Source organism: Carcharodon carcharias, chromosome 25 (assembly GCF_017639515.1).
Source record: "Carcharodon carcharias isolate sCarCar2 chromosome 25, sCarCar2.pri, whole genome shotgun sequence".
Classification (NCBI taxonomy): Eukaryota; Metazoa; Chordata; class Chondrichthyes; order Lamniformes; family Lamnidae; genus Carcharodon; species Carcharodon carcharias.
Window position 1 is genome coordinate 26,099,200 of NC_054491.1, and position 22,133 is coordinate 26,121,332.

General features: G+C 42.2%; 1 protein-coding gene across 2 annotated transcripts in view; it reads left to right on the forward strand.

Annotated features, from left to right (window-relative positions):
• The window catches only part of zpr1 (ZPR1 zinc finger), a 24,147-nt gene extending 3,704 nt beyond the window's left edge, over window positions 1-20,443 (forward strand). For both annotated transcript variants that reach the window (XM_041174480.1, XM_041174481.1), the window contains exons 4-14: window positions 2,398-2,468; window positions 3,133-3,219; window positions 5,148-5,270; window positions 6,725-6,778; window positions 10,061-10,127; window positions 13,684-13,754; window positions 15,112-15,201; window positions 15,427-15,537; window positions 16,367-16,456; window positions 18,864-18,929; window positions 19,610-20,443. In XM_041174480.1, the coding sequence (XP_041030414.1) occupies window positions 2,398-2,468; window positions 3,133-3,219; window positions 5,148-5,270; window positions 6,725-6,778; window positions 10,061-10,127; window positions 13,684-13,754; window positions 15,112-15,201; window positions 15,427-15,537; window positions 16,367-16,456; window positions 18,864-18,929; window positions 19,610-19,741 (962 nt within the window). In that variant the 3' untranslated portion in view covers window positions 19,742-20,443. The remainder of the gene's footprint in view (window positions 1-2,397; window positions 2,469-3,132; window positions 3,220-5,147; window positions 5,271-6,724; window positions 6,779-10,060; window positions 10,128-13,683; window positions 13,755-15,111; window positions 15,202-15,426; window positions 15,538-16,366; window positions 16,457-18,863; window positions 18,930-19,609) is intronic.
• Window positions 20,444-22,133: the final 1,690 nt, after the last annotated feature.

Here is a 22,133-nt window from a genome sequence, read left to right on the forward strand (position 1 = left end):
ATGTAATAATTTCCTTAAATTCTTAATGGGCTCCATCCTGCGCTCAAATTCACCTTTGAAATGGAGCAGTCAAATGAACTCCCATACCTGAACATACTAGTTGAGAAATCTGCCAGGGGGTTCTCTACCACGGTCTACTGCAAGCCTAACTTCACTGGTCAATATATGCATTGGGATTCTTATAGCTCCACACGCAGTAAGATTGGTCTTATCAGCAACCTCATAAATAGGGCCTGAGCTCACCATGGAAGCTTGTTGCTGAAATAGGGCTTGTCAAAGACATCCTGCGGGATAATGGCTACCCTGATCACATCATTTCACACTGTCTATCTCACAAACTCATGAACAGGCCGGAGGCCGTCATGTTTGTCCCTGAAAAGTGCCCAGTCTGCCTCAAGATTACCCTGGAAGGGCAGGGTATCTCAAAATTTTGAGCAACAGGTGAGGCTAGCTGTTTCACGCTGCTACTATGCAGTAGCAACACCTGTGATTTTCACCACTAACAGGATGTTGTCATCAAGCCAAAAAGACGTTCTGCCTATCACACAAATGAATAATGTGGTACATGTATTTCAGTGTCAGTGTGATGCTAGATATGTAGGCCGTACGTCTCAAAGACTGGCGAATTGTATCAACAACATGTCCCTTTCGCTGTTCGCAACAGGCTCTACCCAACCAGCCCGTGCTTGCCAAACTCAAAGCACAGCGCCCAACATTAGATGTGATTCTACAATTGGACAACATTTGCTAAATAATCCTCAGTGTGCTAAGAATTATGCTGAGAACCAATATAAGATTGTAAAACGGGCTCGCTGTGCAGCGCATTTGTGTGTACTGGAAGCTACATACATCAATACACAGGGCCCTGTTCTTTGCAGACAGAAGGAACAAACACACATTGTGCCTGTTTCAGCTAAACAAAATAAGTGATAGCCATTCACAGGTTCATTCCCCAGGACAATGTCTTGACCAATCAGTTTAGATGGCAAACAGTACTTGGCAGTTAACTGTCAGTCATAATCAACTGGTGCATTCTCCATGACAACACTTCTACCAATCAGAATCCACTTGTCAACCAATCAGCACTCTTTTACAGTATAAATTGGTTTCCTTTGACATTGGTATTTTCTTGCGAATGGTCCTGATGAGTGGAAGACAAAAAGCTCTGACAAAAACGTCTCACTTTTTTCAGCAACACTCAAGTTCTTTACTATCCAAGAACTATTTAAAGAGATTAAATTCCTGATGAAAGAGATGTTTCCAGTTTAGAAGGGTGTTTTTTTTAATATATATCCATTCATTTGGATATCACTGGCTAGGCTAGCATTTATTGCCCATCCCTAATTGCCCTTGTTCAGAGAGCATTTATGAGCCAGCCACATTGCTGTGGGTCTGGAATCGCATGTAGGCCAGGCCGGGCAAGGACGGCAGATTTCCTTCCCTAAAGAACATTAGTAAACCAGATGGGCTTTTGTGACAATTGGCAATGGTTTTATGGTCATCATCAGACTTTTTTTTTAATTCCGGATTCTTATTAAACTCAAATTTCACCATCTGCTGTGGTGGGATTCGAACCTGGGTCTCCAGAACATTACTGTGGGTCTCTGGAATACCAATCCAGTCCCAATGCCATAAGAACAAAAATTGCTGGAAAAACTCAGTAGGTCTGACAGCATCTGTGGAGAGAAAGACAGTTAATGTTTCGAGTCCATATGACTTCTTCAGAACCAGTGCCACTGCCTCCCCATAATAAAGAGTTCAGTGCTGTTTGCAGGGAGGGGTGGGGAAGAGTGTTTGCTAGCTTTGCTCAGTTATCTTATGAGGTGGGAGGAGTTTCCTGTGTTTGCAGCCCCTGTGGTTAAATTGTGGGGCCAGCACAGCAGGTGTCTGCACCACCTTCACAGGGTGCACTTAATGATCCTGTTTGCCGCTTCTCATCTGTTCTCAGGTATGCCCCTGTTGTAGCATTTTGACATTTCCCAGTGCTGGCTGCTGTAATGATGCTGTTTACTGTTAAAAAAACCACAGATTAGGCTGATTCCTTATAAACAGTTACAACTGCAGAGAGTAAAACAGAGATATGATAGTTATAAAGATTTGAGTTGTTATTATAATAGTCCCTAAAAACAATAAAGCCATCACAAAATCTGTTATAAATCTGTGAAGGATTGTTACTCATGTTCTGTAGGATTGTATGCATGTTATGTGCTACTGGTTTAAAGGCTTGGAACTAAATGTTAGACTGTAACTGTGACGTATCTGGTTATAGAGCTTCTTTGGATTGGCATTGTAGCTAGTGATGGATTGATGGTAACGACGGTCTTGGAACATATTTGCCAGCTGCTATTAGCAGTTGAAGAGATATGATCTCATACTGATCTGTTCCTGTTTCTGCAGCACTGTCTACTCTTGAGGGTCTGATTGACAGAGCTGTTGCTGGTCTAGAGCAGGACCAGCCCACACGGAAGGTAGGTGGTTTCATGTACCAGTGGTTTTATTTTTCTCCTGGTCTTCATGTTCTGGTCAGCACTGGTCACAAGTTTGCTGTGAATGTGAAACAAAATCAAGTATTGAACGGTTGCTCCACGCCGTTCCTTTCCCAAAATCTCCCCGATGTTCAAGGCATCAAGGTACAAGTCCAGGACTCTGGGATAGGAGAGCAAAACAGAAAAATTGGGAAACTGGATTAGGAGCTGTCAGACTTGTTTTTTTTTTTAAATAAACTGCATCTAAAGTAGAGTTCCACAGTTTGAACTCCTGGTCACGTGTGTCAGGCTCACAAACAACCCTGAGCACGCTCACAATTCCAACACTGGGTTAGGTGAGGTAAGGGAATGTGTAGAATTGGGTGTGTTGAGCCAAGGATGAACTAGATTATTCAGAGAATGGCTCGTCGTAGCTAGTGTTTATAAAGTGGAGAGAGCTTGGATACTAGACATGAGGCATATTACCTTTCAAATAATTTTTCTTTTGTCCTCTGTGGGGTTGTGATGCTCCACAGCACTGGGAGCAATATTCAGATCCATTTTGAAAATGCCAATTAGTGCTTTGGGCTTGATCTGTATTTTTTTTGTATGTCCCAGGAATGTGACCTAAATAAATCTTTAATTCTTGCACCCCTACCCATCCCAGGCAACTGATCCTGATATGGCCTCGAAGATTGAGGAATTTATTAAAAAGCTGATGAAGCTGAAGGATGTAGAGATGTCATTCACACTGGTAATTAACTCTTTCTCTCCCCACGCCGTGATGTGTCACTGCTATATTCTGTCAATTTGAATTCTAGCGCACAGTCATTGCAGGGGAAAGCTGACTTGGTTCTAGTCTAATTATGGAACATTGTACATGTACACTGGTGTCTTAGCTTTAGGGATAGAGGCAATGATGTTCAAATATTCAGATGCTGATGCAGTGGAATGCACAGTAAATCATTTGGAGCACCAAAGGAAGCTTCAAGGGAATATTGATTGTAGACTGGACAAGGGTTGGCGGAATTAATTTGATGTCAGTAAGAGTAACGTTTTAAAAGAAAAACTGATTATACACTGGGAAAAGTGTGTGTAGAAAAGCAGAGGTGTTTTTTAAAATCTGTTCTTGTAATGAGCATCACTGGCAGGCTTAAATTGCCCTTGAGAAGGTGGTGGTGAGCCATCGCTTTGAACCTTTGCAGTCCATGTGGTGTAGGTGTACCCACAGTGCATTTTTTATTGGCTTGCTAGGCCACTTCAGAGGGCAGTTAAGAGTTAATCATATTTCTGTGGATCTGGAACCACATGTAGGCCAGACCAGATAAGGGCAGCAGATTTCCTTTCCTAAGGACATTAGTGAATCAGATGGGTTTTTATGACAATCCGATTGTTTTACAATTATTATTAATGAGACTAACATTTTATTCCAGATTAATTAATATAGTTGAATTTAAATTCCCCAGCCTGCTATGTGAGATTTTGAACTCCTATCCCCAGAGCATTAGTCCAGGCCTCTGGATTACTCGTCCATAATGCAACCACTATGCTGCCAACCCCTGGGGGTTCAGATTTACAAAACATTAAAAATAACACCAAGAAGATAAGGCCCTAAAAGAGATGAATGGAATTAAGTTTCTCAGTGAGATTGAGCACATAAAAGTTGATATAACAGTAAATATGTAACCAAAGGACGACTACAGCTCGAGACTGCACAGTATCGGGCTTCACATTACATGGACAATATCGCTTTGGCGATGGTATAGCAAAGAGTCAGTGACGTTGGTGTGAGAAAATATGAATGCGATGAAAGAGTTAAACTTAGGGTCATTTGGTTTGAATGGTGGAAATTGTTATCTCCTGATAGTCAGTTGGTGAAGGAGTGAACCACAGCCAGTCTTTATTTGGAATAGTTTTATTCACAGTGAGTCATTACAGATATGTCACCTGACCCTGCTCTACCCCTGAGTAAGTTTCTCTATCTATGTACTCAAATAATATCCAGTCAATGTCCTCCACCTGTATACATGACCTCAGTTGTTACAATTAACTTGGGTCACAGTTATTTGCTAGAGGTGTAATGAAAGGGCTGGTATAGGTAAAAGCATACTGTTTTTAGTAGTTAAAGTGTAAATGTAAGTGATTTAGAACATGGACAAGGAGGAACTTTTTTTTTATTCGTTCATGGGGTGTGGGCTTCACTGGCAGGGCCAGCATTTATTGCCCATCCCTAGTTTCCCTTGAGAAGGTGGTGGTAAGCTGCCTTATTGAACCGCTGCAGTCCCTGTGGTGTAGGTACACCCACAGTGCTGTTAGGGAAGGAGTTCCAGGATGGTGAGTGGCTTGGAGGAGAACTTCCAGGTGGTGGTGTTCCCATCTATCTGCTGCCCTTGTCCTTCTAGGCGGTAGTGGTCATGGGTTTGGAAGGTGCAGTCTAAGGAGCCTTGGTGAATTCTTGCAGTGCATCTTGTAGATGGTACACACTGCTGCTACTGTACGTCGGTGATGGAGGGAATAAATGTTGATGGTGGTGGATAGGGTGCCAATCAAGTGGGCTGATTTGTCCTGAATGGTGTTGAGCTTCTTGAGTGTTGTTGGAGCCGCACTTATCCAGTCAAGTGGAGAGTATTCCACCACACTCCTGACTTGTTTTCAGTTTGTTAACCTGGTTTCCTTATACAGGTTATTGATGATCCATCTGGGAACAGCTTTGTCGAGAATCCCTACGCCCCACAAAAGGATGAGGCGTTAATGATTACTCACTACAAGCGGGATGCTCTACAGGACCGTATGTTGGGGCTGCAGGTAGGGATGGTTTTGTGGCAGATATGCATATTGGCTGAGTTAATAGGATTTGTTTAGTCACCACTTTGAAATATTGGATTTTCAACCTTTGTTTGGGAGGGAGGTTTAGCAAATGTTACCACATAACTGGGGACCAAAACCTAACCTTCAAAAGCCCATTAAAGGAAACCAGTTCCATAATTGATGGCAATGCTTGTGGGTATACAGCATCAGAAATAACGCATAGCTACAGGAAGAGAAATTTGTTGGCCATTTATGAAGAATTTACAACACACAAACAGGCCATTAGGCTCAACTCATCTGGTATTTCTGCTCCACATAAGCCACCAACATCCTATTTTATCTCACCCTATCAGAATACTTTTCTATTCCTCTCTCTGTCCTGTTTATCCAGCTTCACCTTAAATGCACGTACACTATTCATCTCAACTACTCCCTGTGGTAGTGGGTTCCATATTCACCCCACCAGGTCATAATGTAGAACTCACTACCACAGATGTGACTGAAGTAAGTAGTCAAATGTTTGAAGTCCCAAAAATTAACTGATGGGCATTTTTAAAGTAATTTGCTAATGTTTAAGAGCTAATCTATCTCCCTTAAATGTAGTTTAAATCCAGTCCCATACAATATTTAGTATTGTGAAGCTTCTTTACTGCAGAGAGCCTAATCCCTACAAAATCCCTGGAATTTGAGTGAGTTTAGCCTCCTGACAGCAATTCATGATGGCAGTGTGTTGCAGCCTAGTAAGAGGTGGTTCCCACAAAGTTGATCCAGAGATCATTCCAGTGATCTTTCCACAATGAACAAACCAGCCTGTAACTCGAGTTTTCACATCATTCACTGGCCAACTCAGGTGGTGCTGATTTTTTTTTCACATATATTCATTCACAGGATGAGGGCTTCGCTGGCTGGGCCAGTATTTATTGCCCATCCCTAGTTCACCTTGAGAAGGTGGTGGTGAGTTGCCTTCTTGAACTGCTGCAGTCCCTGTGGTGTAGATACACTCACAGTGCTGTTAGGGAGGGAGTTCCAGGATGGTGAGTGACTTGGAGGGGAACTTCCAGGTGGTGGTGTCCCCATCTATCTGCTGTCCTTGTCCTTCTAGGTGTTAGAAGTCATGGGTTTGGAAGGTGCAATCTAAGGAGCCTTGGTGTGTTCCTGCAGTGCACCTTGTAGATGGTACACTGCTGCTACTGTGCGTCAGTGGTGTAGGGAGTGAATGTTTGTGGATGGGGTGTCAATCAAGTGGGCTGCTTTGCCCTGGATGGTGTCAAGTTTCTTGAGTGTTGTTGGAATGCTCAGATGAGCAGCTCGAGTGTTGTCCTCCAGCAATCCCACTCAACAATGCTGTACAGCTGGAAAGATCCACAGGATAAAGAGAAAACTAACCATGAGAGTGAATAATTGAATCTCTGTGCACCAATGTTTTTATTTTGTGTTTGCTATCCTTACAGGCATGTACAGAAGAGGAGACACCCCAAAATACTGTGGATGATTTAAGGAATGAAGTGAGTGTTCCCATGAGGACTGTAGAGCAAAACAATAATTGATAAAGAGGAGGTATTAGTAAGGCTGACTGCATACAAAGTTGATAAGTCACCAAGACCTGATGAAATGCATCTGAGGATACTGAGGGAAGTATCTTCAAATCATCCTCGGATATTCTGGGGGGGTGGGGGGGCGCGGAGTGCATTGGTGCCAGAGGACTGGAGAATTGCAAATATTACACCTTTGTTTAATAAAGTGTGTAAAGATAAAGCAACTACATGCAAGTCAGTTTAACCTTTTTGGTGGGAAAGCTTTTAGAAGTGATAATCTGGGATTAAAATTAACAGTCACTTAGAAAAATGTGGGTTAATTAAGGAAAGTCTGCACATGTTTACTAAATTAAAATCCTGTTTGACAAATGTATTAGGATTTTCTGTGGATGTAACTAGTAGGGTAGATAAAGGGGAACCAGTAGATGTAGTATATCTGGATTTCCAAAAGGCATTCAATAAGGTGCTGCACAAAAGGTTAACAGGTAAGGTAAGGACTCATGGAGTTAAGGGTAACATATGAGCATGGATTTAGGATTGGTTAATGGATAGAAAACAGAGTGGGCACAAACAGGGCTATTTCAAGTTGTCAGGCAGTGAATAGTGGAGTGTCACAAGGATCAGTGCTGAAGCCTCAGCTATTTACAATCCAAATTAATGACATAGATGAAGAAACAGAAAGTAGCGTATCTTAAGTTTGCTAATGGTACCAAGCTAGGTGGAAAGGTAAGCTGTGGGGAGGACACAGGCTGCAAAGAGATATAGGCAGATAGTGAGTGGGCAACAAGATAGCTGGTGCAGACATGACGGGCTGAATAGCTTCCTTCTGCGCCATAACATTCTGTGATTCTGAGATGGGGTATAATGTAGGGATGTGTGAAGTTATTCACTTTGGTCATAAGAATAGAAAAGCAATATTTTTAAAAGGTAAGAAGCTTGTCAGTGTTAATGTTCAAAAAGACTTGGGTATACTTGTACAAGGAATGCAGAAAGTTAGCATGCAAGTGCAGCAAGCAACTAGGAAGGCAAATGGTCCGTTGGCCTTTCTTGCAAGGGGGTCAGAGTACAAGAATAAAGAAGTTTTGCTACAGCTGCACAGGTTTTTGGTGAGGCCACATCTGTGTGCAGTTTTGGTCTCCATATTTAAGAAAGGATACAGCATTGGAGGGGGTACAGCGAAGGTTCAGAAAGTAGTCCCTGGGATGAGGGGTTGTCCTATGATGAGAGGCTGCATAAATTGGGGTGATATTCTCTGGAGTTTAGAAGAATGAGGCGATCTCATTGAAACCTATAAAATTTTTAAGAGGTTTGATAGGTTGGGCACTGAGAGATTGTTTCTGCTGGTATGGGAATCTAGGGTGCGGAGGCAGTCTCAGGATAAGGGGCTGATCATTTAGGACTAAGGTTAGGAGAAATTTCTTCACTCAAAGAGTTCTGAATCTTTGGAATTCCCAACCTCAGGCTTGTGGATACTCCTATCACTGAATATATTTACGGCTGAGATAGACAGATTTTTTGGTGTTTCGAGGAATTCAACAATATGAGGAGCAGGCAGGAAAATGGAGTCGAAGCCCAAGTTCATCCGTGATGGTATTGAACGGTGGAGCAGGCTCAACAGGCCGTGTGCACTACTCCTGCTCCTATCTCTTAAGTTCTTATATTTGTTAAAGGCAAATCGTGTTTAAATAACTTTGAGTTTTTTGATAGGGGTAATTTTGTTGATATGTACATGGATTCCAAAAGGTGTTTGATAAAGGGGAACAAAATAGGTTTACTTGCAAAGTTGCAGCATGTAGAATAAAGGCAAGAGTGACAACATGGATGTGAAGTTAGCTGAGTGACAGGAAACAGTGTGCAACGGTGAACAGATTTTCAGACTAGACATACAGTGAGGGCATCCAGGGTTGTTACTAGAAACATTGCTTTTCTTGAAATGACCTATACTGGAATATGCAGGGCACAATTTCAAAATCTGCAGATGACAAAAAAACTTGGAAGTAATGTGAACTGTGAGGAAGGGCGTGATAGACTTCAAGAGGAAATAGGCTGGTGGGATGGATGGACAAGTGACACCTGAAATTTAATGCCGAGAAGTGTGAAATAAACATTTTGTTAGGAAGAATGAGGAGAGGCAATATAAAATAAAGGGGGCAATTCTAAAGGGGGTGTAGGAACAGAAACCTAGGGGTTTGTGTGCACAAATTGTTAAAGGTGGCAGGGCAGATTAAGAAAGTTGTTAATAAGGCATTCAAAATTCTGGGCTTTATAAATAATCAGAGTAGAAATGCAAGGAAGTGATGATGAACCTGTAGAAAACACTGGCTCAGCCTAAACTGGAGTATTGTGTCCAGTTCTGGACACCTAACTTTAGGAAAGATGTGAGGGCATTGGAGAGGTTGCAGAAAAGATTCATGAGAATGGTTCCAGGGATGAGGAACTTCAGTTACAAGGATAACATGGAGAAGCTGAAGTTGTTCTCCTTGGAGAAGTGATTTGATAGGTATATTCAAAATCATGAGGGGTCTGGACAGAGTAGATAGGAAGAAATTGTTCCCATCGGTGGAGGATCGAGAACTAGAAGACACTGATTTAATGTGATTGGCAAAAGAAGCAATTGTGACATGTGGAAAAATATTTTTTGCACAACGAATGGTTAGAATCTGGAATGCACTGTCTGAGAACAGCTGAAGAGACATTTTTCAGGGCTACAGGAAAGGAAGGGGTGTGGGACTAGCTGAGTCCCTCAGAGCCAGCACAGGCACAGTGAGTTGAATGGTCCGCTTCTGTTCAGTAACCATTCTATGATTCTATGACCTGTTATTTTAATGGTTCCCTTGTACTTCAGATTTCCCATCCTATGCCCCAGCCATGGAATGATTTCAGGCACACTGGCTATTCAAGATCTTGCCTAACACTTAAAGCAGTTCCCTTAATCTGCTGGCGGGTTGCTAGCCTCCAGTCTAACAATGCTGCTGGTTTCCTGGACATCAGATGTTTATTTTCTGGCGCATCTCAGATTGAAGAAGATCTGTGTGTTTCACATATACCAGTTGTACTTTTATGTTTCAAAAACTCTTTGACATTGAGAGGAGGCTTTCCTTAGGCTGGGATTAGGAGCAGCTGGGTGCATTTAAACTCTGCATCCAGTAACTAGACTTGACCAGGATATATCTAATCCTGAAATGATTGGTTATAGTCTTGACAGAGAGGGAAATCTGTGTTGCTAAATGGCATGTTTCCTTCTCCCTGCAGGTGTTGCAGTTTGGTACCAACTGTCCACAGTGCAATGCACCTGCTGAAACCAACATGAAGTTAGTGCGTATCCTTTGACAGAGAGCATTTGAAGCAATGGAATAATAGGTAGGGAGATGGCTGCATTTGGAATTAAAGCATCCAGCATACTCAACCAAGGGTCCAAAATGTCAATTTTGAAGGATATTCTTTACTTCAATGCCAATAAAGAAGCAGCTCCAGTTTGAGTTAGACTGGGGGTTAAAACGTGGAAATCTCAAGCTGCAAGAGTTCTTAGCTCAGGTTCTGTTTTTCTTTCCCTCACCCACTGAATGCACTGAGCCTTGTCCAGGCCCATCCCTCATGTGAATCTGGACAGTGATTGACAACAGGTTGTTTAACGTGAACTGTATTAAGTGGAGCCTGATGTTTTCCACACACGGTTGCATTGTTGCTTGGCAGTCAGGAAGCTCGTGGGGTTGAGGAGGGGTCATGTGGAAGGCAGACCAGGTGGGCCTGTGTCTCCTACATAAAGCATGACCAGTGTGTTGGGGGTGGCTAACATGTTGGGTCACTAACACCGCTTCAACTGAGTGAACTCTGCACAGCCTGACAGTCCAAGCTGGCTTTATTCTACTCTGTGAGACTCACTCACTCATCATTTGGGGAGCTAACAAAAGCTTTCTCATTAAAGGGTGAACGAATACACCACCCTGTAATATCCTCTTACCAGTCATATGAAATAAAATAATTTTGGGGGAATGGGATAACTTAATGGAGATTGAAACCAGACTATTCACTGGAAATATGAAATTTTCTGAAGCTACACGAAGGATTAGTCAGTGCCTGAAATTCAGAAAAGATGTTTCAAAGGTTGGATACTTAGCAAAACAGTTTCTTCAACCTGAAATTTCCAATTCTTTGTCCCAGTTTAGTCAGAACTAAGGGTCTTTGTGTTTTGGGTGTTGGATTGTTTGGGAGCTTATTGCTCACTGAATAATCACATCTTTACCTTTTTTAGGTTTGTCCAAAATGATTTGTCGTACAGGTCTACAGCACAGAAAAAGGCCCTTCGGCCCACTGAGTCTGCGCCAATCAAACAAGTACCTAACTATTCTAATCCCATTTTCCAGCACTAGGCCCATAGCCTTGTATGCCATGGCATCGCAAGTGCACATCCAAATATTTCTTAAATGTTGAGGGTTTCTGCCTCTCCCACCCTTTCAGGCAGTGAGTTCCAGATTCCCACCATCCTCTGGATGAAAAAATTCTTCTTCACATCCCCTCTAAACCACCTACCCCTTACCTTAAATCTATGCCCCCGGTTATTGACCCCTCCATCAAGGGGGAAAATTCCTTCCTGTCTACCCTATCTATGCCCCTCATAATTTTATACATCTCAATCATGTCCCCCCTCAATCTCCTCTGCTCCAGGGAAAATAACCCCAGTCTATCCAATCTCTCCTCATAACTAAAACTCTCCAGCCCAGGCAACATCCTGGTAAATCTCCTCTGCACTCTCTCTAGTGCAATCACATCCTTCCCACAATGCGGATTCCAGAACTGTACGCAATACTGTAGCTATGGCCTAACCAGCGTTTTATACAGTTCCAGCATAACCTCCCTGCTCTTATATTTTATGCCTCGGCTAATAAAGCCAAGTATCCCATATGCCTTCTTAACCACCTTATCTACCTGTCCCACTACCTTAAGGGACCGGTGGGCATGTGCACCAAGGTCCCTCTGATACTCGGTACTGCCCAGGGACCTACCATTCCTCATGTATTCCCGTGCCTTGTTTGTCCTGCCCAAGTGCATCACCTCACAATTATCCGGATTAAATTCAATTTGCCGCTGATCAGCCCATCTGACCAGCCTGTCTATATCCTTTTGTAATCTAAGGATATCCTCCTCACTGTTTACCACCCCACCAATTTTCGTGTCATCCACGAACTTACTGATCAACCCTCCTACGTTCAAGTCTAAATCGTTTATATATGGTGTGCATAACTGCTTGACTGGTTATAAAAGGGATGAATTATTTACATGGAACCATGGTCATTACAGTAAATGGCAGTGTACCAATGTTCACCTTTTCGATCTGTTTACTTCCCATACTGATCTCTTTCCTCAATAATTGAGGGTTTTTTGAGTTTCTTGTCAGGTTCCTTATGAGATTAGAATATACACATAGCCAGAATGAAGATTAGCACTGCTCCCTTCAAATTATCTCCAATTTCTTGTGTTGCTTTTGGGTAGTGGTGTACTTTTTCTATCACCAGTGCTTCCCTTAGTGATTTGATTCTTAGTTTCCAAGTATTTAAGGCGTATACGGTAAGCATAGCACTATAGACCAACACTAAAATTATTTACATAGCACCTTTCACAAGGTCAGGACGTTCCAAAGCACTTTACAACCAGTGAAGTATTGTTGACGTGTCGTCAATGTTGTAATGTAGGAAACGTGGCAACCAGTTTATGTATAGCAAGCTCCCACAAACAGCGACATGTTAATGATTAGGCAATCTGCTTTAGTGATATTTGTTGAGGATAAATATTGGCCAGAACACTGGAGGTAACTCTTTTTAAAAATGTTTTCTTTCATGGGGTGTGGGCATCTCTGGCAAGGCCAGCATTTGTGGCCCTTCCCTAGAAACTGAGTGGCTTGCTAGGCAATTTTGGAGGGCAGTTAAGAGTCAACCACATTGCTTTGGTCTGGAGTCATGTGTAGGCCAGACCAGGTAAGGACGGCAGATTTCTTTCCCTGAAGGACATTAGTGAACCAGATGGGTTTTTACAACAATTGATAGTTTCATGTCACCGTTACTGAGACTAGCTTTATATTCCAGATTTATTAATTAAATTTAAATTCCATCAGCTGCTGCGGTGGGATTTGAACCCATGTTCCCAGATAGCCTGGGCCTCTGGATTACTAGTTCATTGACATTACCACTACACCACCAAATACCCCAGAACTCCCTGTTCTGCATCAGAATGATGCCATGGGATCTTCATGCGTGCAGAAGAGATTCACAAGAATGGTTCCTGGGATGAGGAACTTTATGAAGATAGATTGGAGAAGTTACGTTTTTTTTTCTTGAAGAAAAGGTTGAGAGGAGACTTGATAGAGGTATTCAAAATCACGAGGGGTCTCAATAGAGTAGCTAGGGAGAAACTGATCCCATTCATTAAAGAGAATGAAAGGGCACAGATTTGAAGTAATTTAGCAAGAGAATTTTTCACTCAGTGAGTGGTTAGGGTTAAGAATGCACTGCCTGTGTGTGTGGTGGAGGCAGGTTCAATTGAAGCATTCAAAAGGGAATTAGACTGTTATCTGAAAAGGAAGAATATGCAGGGTTATGGGGAGACTACGGGGGAATGACAGTAGGTGAGTTGCTGATTCAGAGCTGGTGCAGACACAGTGGGCTGAATGGTTACCTCCTGCCCTGTAACAATTGCGATTGTTCTCAGGAATGAATCCTTTTTGATTTTTTTTTTTTTTGTTGTCAAAATTCATCCCTGGTAATGGGTCTTGTAACAGCCATGGCACACTCACTGCCCATTTAGCAGTCACACTACTCTGACATGGTAATTGGGTCTAATTTTGAGCTGTGCCAGTGTTTTCCTTCATCAAAGGTTCCTAGAAATCCCACACTTTAAGGAGGTGATCATCATGGCAACGAACTGTGAAGCTTGTGGACACCGGACCAATGAGGTAACTCTGCCAAATATTACTGGCTTTCTGAAATATAATGGGGAGGGAGAACTTCCTTTTGTGTTGTGGGGAAGAAGTTTAAACTATTGACAGTAGCATTGTGTACATTTATTTTGCCCCTCCCATTTTTTTTGTCTTCTGAAAGAATTGGCTCCTCATTAGATCACCCTGCACCATGAGCCCCTCCCCATTCCCAAAAGGATAATCTGATGACCTAGTCCATAGCCTCTGACGATTCTGGTCTGAACTGATATCACAGAGTAGCTTAGGTGATGCTTTCCCTACCATTGCTACTGTCTCTCCAAAGAAATGCTAGAGAGTGCTGCTTTAACTGTGTGGGGAATATCAGGTTCGTACATTCACTGTATTATGTTTATAGTGCAGGGGCCATGGTCAGTCTTTCCTCTTCCTCCCTCGCATTAGACCTGTGAGCTGCCCTGACATTGCCCTTGCAAAAGGGAAATTCTTATTGCAGCTGTGTAATTTAGCAAAGTCAGCGAGGATCTGACTGTGTATAGAAATGGTGCAGTGATGTAGACTGACATCTGAGTAGAGGTCTGAAGAAAGGCATGTGTTTGCTCCTGCAGGCCAGAGAGGTGTTCTGAGCTGAGTTAACTGAGGGCAGAGGTGTTACCATTGACCCTTATGCCCTTGAGTTAAAGAATTTTAAAAATGGACTAACTTTGTGCCCTGATCATTATGTAGTGAAATACGGACAAGGGCAGCAGAGACATGGGAACACCACCACCTGCAAGTTCCCCTCCAAGCCATTCACCATCCTGACTTGGAAATATATCACTATTCCTTCACTATCGCTGGGTCAAAATCCTGGAACTCCCTCCCTAACAACACTGTGGGTGTACCTACACCACATGGACTGTAGCGGTTCAAGAAGGTAGCTCATCACCACCTTCTCAAGGGCAACTAGAGATGGGCAATAAATGTTGGCCTGGCCAGCAACACCCACATCCCATGAATAGATTTTTTAAGAAAAGGTTGCAAAGTTGGAGGAAGGGAGACTTCCATTTAAAAAGCAGCTTTCACGACCATCGGAGGTCTCGAGTGCTTTCCAGCCGGTGAAGTATTTTTACAGTGTATTCATGCTTGTAGTAACGAGCTGTTGCCTGGCTGTGATGCCCACCATGGTTAAACAGTTTGCAATGCTTATTGTCCCAGCTCCCAGATAGAGAGGGTTCTTGGATAAGGTGCAAGAGTCTAAGTGCTGTGGCATCTTACTCCGGCAAGGAATCAGAATCTTCAGAGGGGGAGGATAGCAGCGGTGTTAGTTGGCAAAAAGAAAGGATAATAGAATTGTATAAACTCTGCTTGTTCATTTGTAGTATTTTGCAATTTTTAGGTGAAGTCTGGAGGAGCCACTGAACCTCTGGGTACCAAAATCACACTGAGGATTACAGACCCTTCTGACATGAGCAGGGACCTGCTCAAGGTACAGCATTGTTCCATGGTCGCAGTTTGCAGCAGCATTATCCAATAGACAAGCTTTTCATGTGTTCTATTGTTGAACTCATTGCATCTGAGAAATGAATCTGATAAATATATGCTTACATTTATAATGAATAATTAAACCTTTACAAACAACATGATTTGTAAATGACTTGTGCTTTTAATGGCTATGCCAACACAATAATTCTGTGCTTTTTGTTTATTGCAGTCTGAAACTTGCAGCATCTTTATTCCAGAGCTGGAGTTTGAGCTTGGGATGGGCATTCTCGGAGGAAAGTTCACCACCTTGGAAGGATTGCTGACAGATGTGAAAGAATTGGTGAGAAATGATTCCCTTTCTAAATCTTACCAACTTCTTCTGGTCCTGAACATTGGGAACATGCAAGGTGTTGGTGATGCTTTCCACTGTGTCCTGGGACAATGGAGGGGGAGAGCTGGCACTCATTCCTGCTCTTACCCTTGCCCCTCCTTGCAGTCCTACAAGAAGGGGAACATTTCAACAGTTTGCATTTCTGTAAGTAGTGGAGCAGTAGGAAAACCTTTCTCACTTGTGAAAAATGTTTGGAATAAGCAACAATCATTGCAGTTGCTCAGATGGACCAACTCTCCCATCAGAGCAAGCTTTTGCAGAGAGTTTTGGACTTTGAGAAACCAAATGACCTTTCCTTATACCCTGCAATTGGTTTTTCAATTGAGTCTTAGTCCCATATACTGATCTTTTGAATTTTCAGTTGATTAGTTTTAGTTTCAGTATTGAAGCAAAACATCAGCCGCTATGATAGAAGATATTCAATATTTGGGAGCATTACAGTGTTGGTCCAAGTCAAAGGCTGCAACCTCACCTGAACGATGTAACAGAACTTTAATGGTCTAACAAAAGATATTTGGTACAAAGGTTTACCTGAGAAGTTGGGCATGGAGGACAGAGGTCATGCAGGGCAGTGGATGTTAGAGGAAGCTGCTACTATAAACATTCAAACTTTAATAATCTTGCATGATTGCCAGCAAATGGAAAAGCTGCGCAGGTACTTAAGACTGCACTGACTTTGATTTTGTTAGTACTGCATTCTATCATAATTGTAGTTCTAGGCTGGAGCCTGAAAGTGGAGTTCGAGGGATCTCTCACTATATTTTTCCTTGATTAACAGATTGTGGTAAAGAACCCATTTTTTGCTGGGGACAGCACTGTTCCTGAAAGATCTGAAAAGCTTAAAGAATTTGGGCAGAAGTTGGATGAGGTAAGAAAGTTGTTAGCTGCTGAATTTCATACATTTTATTACTTTACCTAGAGAATAAAGTCTGTCCAGCTCTGTTTAATTGAAATATGCAACAGACTAGTTTCACAATGGTCCTTTTGCAGCTCACCTTGTGAGTGAATCCTGTTGACATTGAGCAGTGACTGAAAGCTGAACCAGATTCAAAACTAGTAAATACTTTGAAATGAACCTGACCATTACACGGTGCGTTACTCCAGTGACCTCAAGTTTGCATCTTTGCCCATGGCTGAATTTGATGTAAGTGCTGTTCCGATTCTAATGTTTGTAGGACTCTCTGTTCCTGTAAAAGGCAGTGATGTAAGGCGGATTACACTAAGTGATTGGGTTGATGGAGCCTGTTGGCTGTGGCTTTAGCTGTCTAGAAGATGGCGGTCAAAATAAAACGGTTGATGGCTGAATAAAGCTCCACCTGTGCACGGCAACAGAGAGTAGTGTAATTCACAGGCACAATTCTTGACCCTATTCGGTATTACTGAAAGTGAAGTGAACAGTTTATCACTCATTGCCTCTTTTGCTGTGTGACATACTCCACCATATATGTGCTATACAACTGGATTACCCCTAGTTAGATGTGGTGATCACTGGTGCAGTCTTCAGTTTTTTTTTATTTGTGGAACTTATTCCTGCTCTTCCTGTGGGATAATGGAATTGTTAAAGCCATGTTGCATTATTCCTTATCTTGCAATTTTAAAATTCTCATCCTTGTTTTCAAAAACCTGCATCTCACTCCTCCCTATACCTGTAAGCTCCCTGAAACTCCCTTCCTAACAGCACCGTTGGTGTATCTACATCAAAAAGACTGCAGTGGTTCAAGAAGGTGGCACACCACCACCTTCTCAAGGGAAAGACAATAAATGCTGGCCTAGATAGCGATACCCACATTCTGTCTGTGGAAGAATTTTTTAAAAAATCTACAGCCCCACAAGCCTCAGATCTGTGCTCATCTAATGCTGGCCTCTTGAGCATCTTCAATTTTAATCACTTCACTATTGGTGGCCCATGCCTTCAAGTTGCCAAGGCCCTAAGCTCTGGAAATCCATCCCCAAACTGCTCTGCCTCTCTATTTTTCCTCTTTTGAGACAATCCTTGAAAGCTATCTGTTTGACTATTTGCCCTAATGTCATCTTACCTGGCTCGGTGTCAGATTATGTTTGATTGAGCTTCTGTGAAGCTCCTTGGGACATTTTATTATAAATGCGAATTCTATTTGTGAGGTAATCCCATTGAAAGCTACAAAATACTTAAAGAAATGGACAGGGTAGATGCAGGTAAGATGTTGCCCCTGGTTGGGGAGTCTAGAACCAGGGAAAACAATTTCAAAATAAGAAGGAAGTACTTAGGACCGAAATGAGGGGAAATTTCTTTACTCAAGAGGGTTGTAAATCTTTGGAATTCTCTACCCAGAGGACCGTGGAAGCTCAGTCATTGAGTATGTTTAAGGTAGAGATTGATAATCAGAAATCTGTCGATTTAAGGGGTTATGGGGATAGTGTAGGTAAAAGGTATTGAAGTGTTCGATCAGCCATGATCTTATTGAATGGTGAAGCAGGCTCGACGGGCTGAATGGCCTCCTCCTGTTTCTATGTTGTGGCAGCAGCTACAGTATTTATTAATACTGAAGGACCTGCTTGTGGAAAGAAGTACCCTTAGTCTATACCAGGCTTAGCCCACCCATGGCCTGTGAAGCAGATTGTGGCTCCAGAGCCACTGTTCAAAATGCTGGTCAGATGGGTAAGTGAAGTTGAAGATCTTGCAAGGGACTGCTCCTCCAATCAAGGCCATTCCTCTTGTGCATTTGCTCATTAATGAGCCTAATCAGCAGCAAATACGGGAGAGAAAATGTCTGATTGGAGGAGCAGTGAACACTGGCAATGGTGAGTGTGCAGGGGCCCTGGGCAGAGGGGAGAGAGTGGGGGAGCACCCTGAGATTGGGAGGGAGCCAGAAATACACATTCTGACCCCCTCAACTCAAATGGTCATCTTTATTAATTACTCTTTTTTTTAAAAAAATTATCAATTTGTTGCTTTAATTTTGTTCAGCAAATTTTGTTTTCTTCATACTCAACTTTTTTTAAAAAAAAATCATGTTTAATGTTGTGCCAAACCTTATCTTGCTGAAATTTGCTCATCAGCCCCTTGAGTGAGAAGAAAAATGGAAACGTGCCCACCCCCCCCCAACCCCAACGCCAAAAGGTTGGACGAGCCTGGTCAAGACAGTAAGCCACCTCACTGGATGAGTCACCTCAGTCTCTGAAATTCCTCAAGCCCATGTCAACTTTTAACTTTTTTGACCATTTGGATTTTTCTGTGCTTTTACCAAACCCTTTTTTTGTCTGAATTAGATCTAATTTTATTATTTTTCCTTCAGATTATTTCGGGTAAGAGAGAAGCCCACATCATCCTTAAAGACTCGGCGGGAAACAGTTACCTCCAGGCAAGTGCTGCTGGAATAGATAGCTTCATGTGTTTAAACACAGCAGGGCCCAACCAGAGAGGTGCAAGAACAAATTTGCTCTACTGCTGGCTATGTGCAGAAATAGCAACTTCAAATGGTCCGATGTAGTCTGTAACTGGGGCTGCTGTTCTATCCCCTGCCTCTCCCAGCCTGGGACACCCCCATGGGTGCTGCTCTCACTGAGATTATCCATTTACTCAAGTTCAGTTATTCCCAGAACAAAATGGTGTTTGCACAAATACAGCTGTCAAGCTTCATCGGGTTCAGAGATGGCCGACTGCCTCTGTCCTGGTTGTGTCTCTGCAGTGAAGTTTCACTGTCTTTCATCCAGAATTAATATTGAGTGACCATTGGTGTGTTGCTCATTCAACAGCTTTACAATTAACATATCCAGGCCAACTAGTGTCATCATAACCCTGCATCTCTTTGGGCAATTCTGTCTCCTACTTCAGTGAGTAACCACTGAAGTGGTTATGAATGGAGATTTCATTGCTCTTTTGCAGTCTTAATTTGAACTTGTTTTGATCTGGAATGTGCTGTAAATGCAGAAGAGAGAGTGTGGAGAAGCCTGGAGTGTGGCAAAGAGCTGCCTGTTTAATTATTATGGGGGTTCCGTCCCTAATATATATTTCCTTGTTTCTTTCTCTCTCTTGATATAGAATTTATATGCCCCGGATCCTGATCCAGAAATGAAGATTGAGAAATACGAGCGCACGTTTGAAGATAATGAGGAACTTGGTTTGAACGACATGAAAACTGAAGATTATAAAGAGCAGAAAGTGGATAAATAATAGAGAGAGAATTTAAACAGAGGATAGGGTGGAGTCAGGAAGGGGATAGCTGATGTGAAATATCTAAATAGTTATTCATCCAAAGGAATGAGATTCCAAAAAAGAGTGGAGCAATGAATTGTTGTTGGTGAAACGTGATGTGGGTCCTGAATACATTCCATCCAGGTCACAGGTCCTGAAAACTGGAATGCCCTTTGGTGCAGAGTGAAATGAATAACAGTTACTGGGCTTACCCCCCTCTTTATTCTTCTGTACCCGCCACTGCACAAGCTGGGAATGAAAGCCCAAATAGCCTTCAGTTAGGTCCTTCGTGATCAAACTCAAATGAGGGAAATCGCAGGCGGGAACCTAATTGCCATCACCTAATGCAGCTTATCCTGTGCTTGGATGTCATTTTCTGTACTTATTTGTCCAGAATTCAAAACAAAATTTAATCCAGAGGTGTCAGCTTTCTTCATATTTTCAATATTTGTGTGATTTCACAGGTCTCTCCAGATTGATAGGCCATCCCATTAGGGTAACTAATCCACCAAACCCAGTTCTCCATTATCTGATTTCTTATTGTGGTTCCATATCACACTCACCTGGAGTTGAGCATTTTGGGGTGAAGCCAGCACTGATCAAGCTGCAAGTAATAAATCGGGAAACAGTATTGTAGCAAAAACAAAAATACCTGGAAAAACTTAGCAGGTCTGGCAGCATCTGTGGAGAAGAGTACAGTTAACGTTTTGAGTCTGAATGACCCTTCAACACTTAGTTCTGTTGAAGGATCATTTGGACTCGAAACGTTAACTGTGCTCTTCTCCACAGATGCTGCCAGACCTGCTGAGTTTTTCCAGGTACTTTTGTTTTGGATTTCCAGCATCCGCAGTTTTTTACTTTTATCGCAATATTGTAGCTGTTCTTTGCAGTCCTGAATGTTTGACTGATGGTCCAAAGGTGATAAAGGATTTGATTTGCATGATACTTAAATCAACCATGAAGACATTGTACATATGAGAAGCTGCTTCTGTTTGCACTGGAGTCAGATGGATTTATTCTTTAGGGTGTGGGACAATGTGTATTGTCTTGTATATCTGCCAGGCTCTTGCCTGTTGGTAAATTCAATTAGCAGAATTGGACTTTGGATCCTCCAATTCCCTGGTCCTGTTTCACAATCCTAAACTTGGATAACATTCTGAAGCTTTCAAACATTTAACTTGTATTAGTTTGGTGACAAGCCAAGATAACATGGAAGAAATTGGCATTAGCCCGAGTTATTTGCTAATTGCTGTGTCGGCAAAGTGGTGAGGTGTTTGTGTCGTCAGAATCATAATTTAGCTTCTGAGCACCAAATCTATATTTTCCACTGTTGTGTTGAAAGCACAGTGGAAATTTCATTAAAACAAAAGTCAAATGCCATGAAATCTGAAATAAAAATGAGGAAATTCTGGAAATGGTCAGGCAGCAACTATAGAATTTTGATGAGAGGTCATCAACCTGAAACACACTCTCTCTCCACAGATGGTGCCTGATCGGTTCCAGCATTTTCTGTTGTTCTATATTTCCTTGATAGGTCCGGGAGCACTGTCATCTTCAGTCACAATATATTTAATAAATATATCAATATCCCTTGTAACTTGCAGTTGTCTTTTTTCACCAGCTGATAAAATTGACATGAACTCTTTCCCAAACCTATCTAGAACTGTGCTTTTATTAAGGAACAAATGCCAAGGCAAAAAAAAATTACACTGCTGTGTCAAAATCACCAATGGCAGGTACGCAAAATAGACTGAATGGTATAAACTTGCAGAACGTTAACTTTCCACCACCGAGGGGATATGCAGCCTGTATCAAAGTACCGTCCATATATATCCAGTCTCTGATGAAAACAGGCTGTCTCAAAGGGGACGAGCTCTTTTTTATCTCTTTCTGATTGTATTGAAGGCTTGTTCTTAATCGTTCTTGTGCATTCACTCGTAGTTGTCCTTATAGTAGTGTCCCAGGCTCAACCATCTTCAGCTGCTTGTGACCTTCCCTCCATCATAAGGTCACAAGTGGGAATGTGCAATCATCAGTGAACAATGTTCAGCATTTGTGACTCCTCAGATACTGAAACAGTCTGTGTCCATATGCAGCAAGACCTGAACAACATTCAGAAGTGACAAGTAACATTTTAACCACACAAGTGCTAGGCAATAATTATGTCCATCAAGAGAAAATCCAATGACTTTGCTTGACTGATGGCTCTATGAGGTTATCACTAAGTAAGTTCTTCTGTGATCTCTTTTGCCAATGTCTCAATGTTTATTTGCACATGGTTAAGTGGTGTCAAGTGCTTAAGCGTCTGATGCTGATACTTTAATTGTCTGATTGACATTTTTTGGTTTGGAGGAACACAATTTGTTTCCAA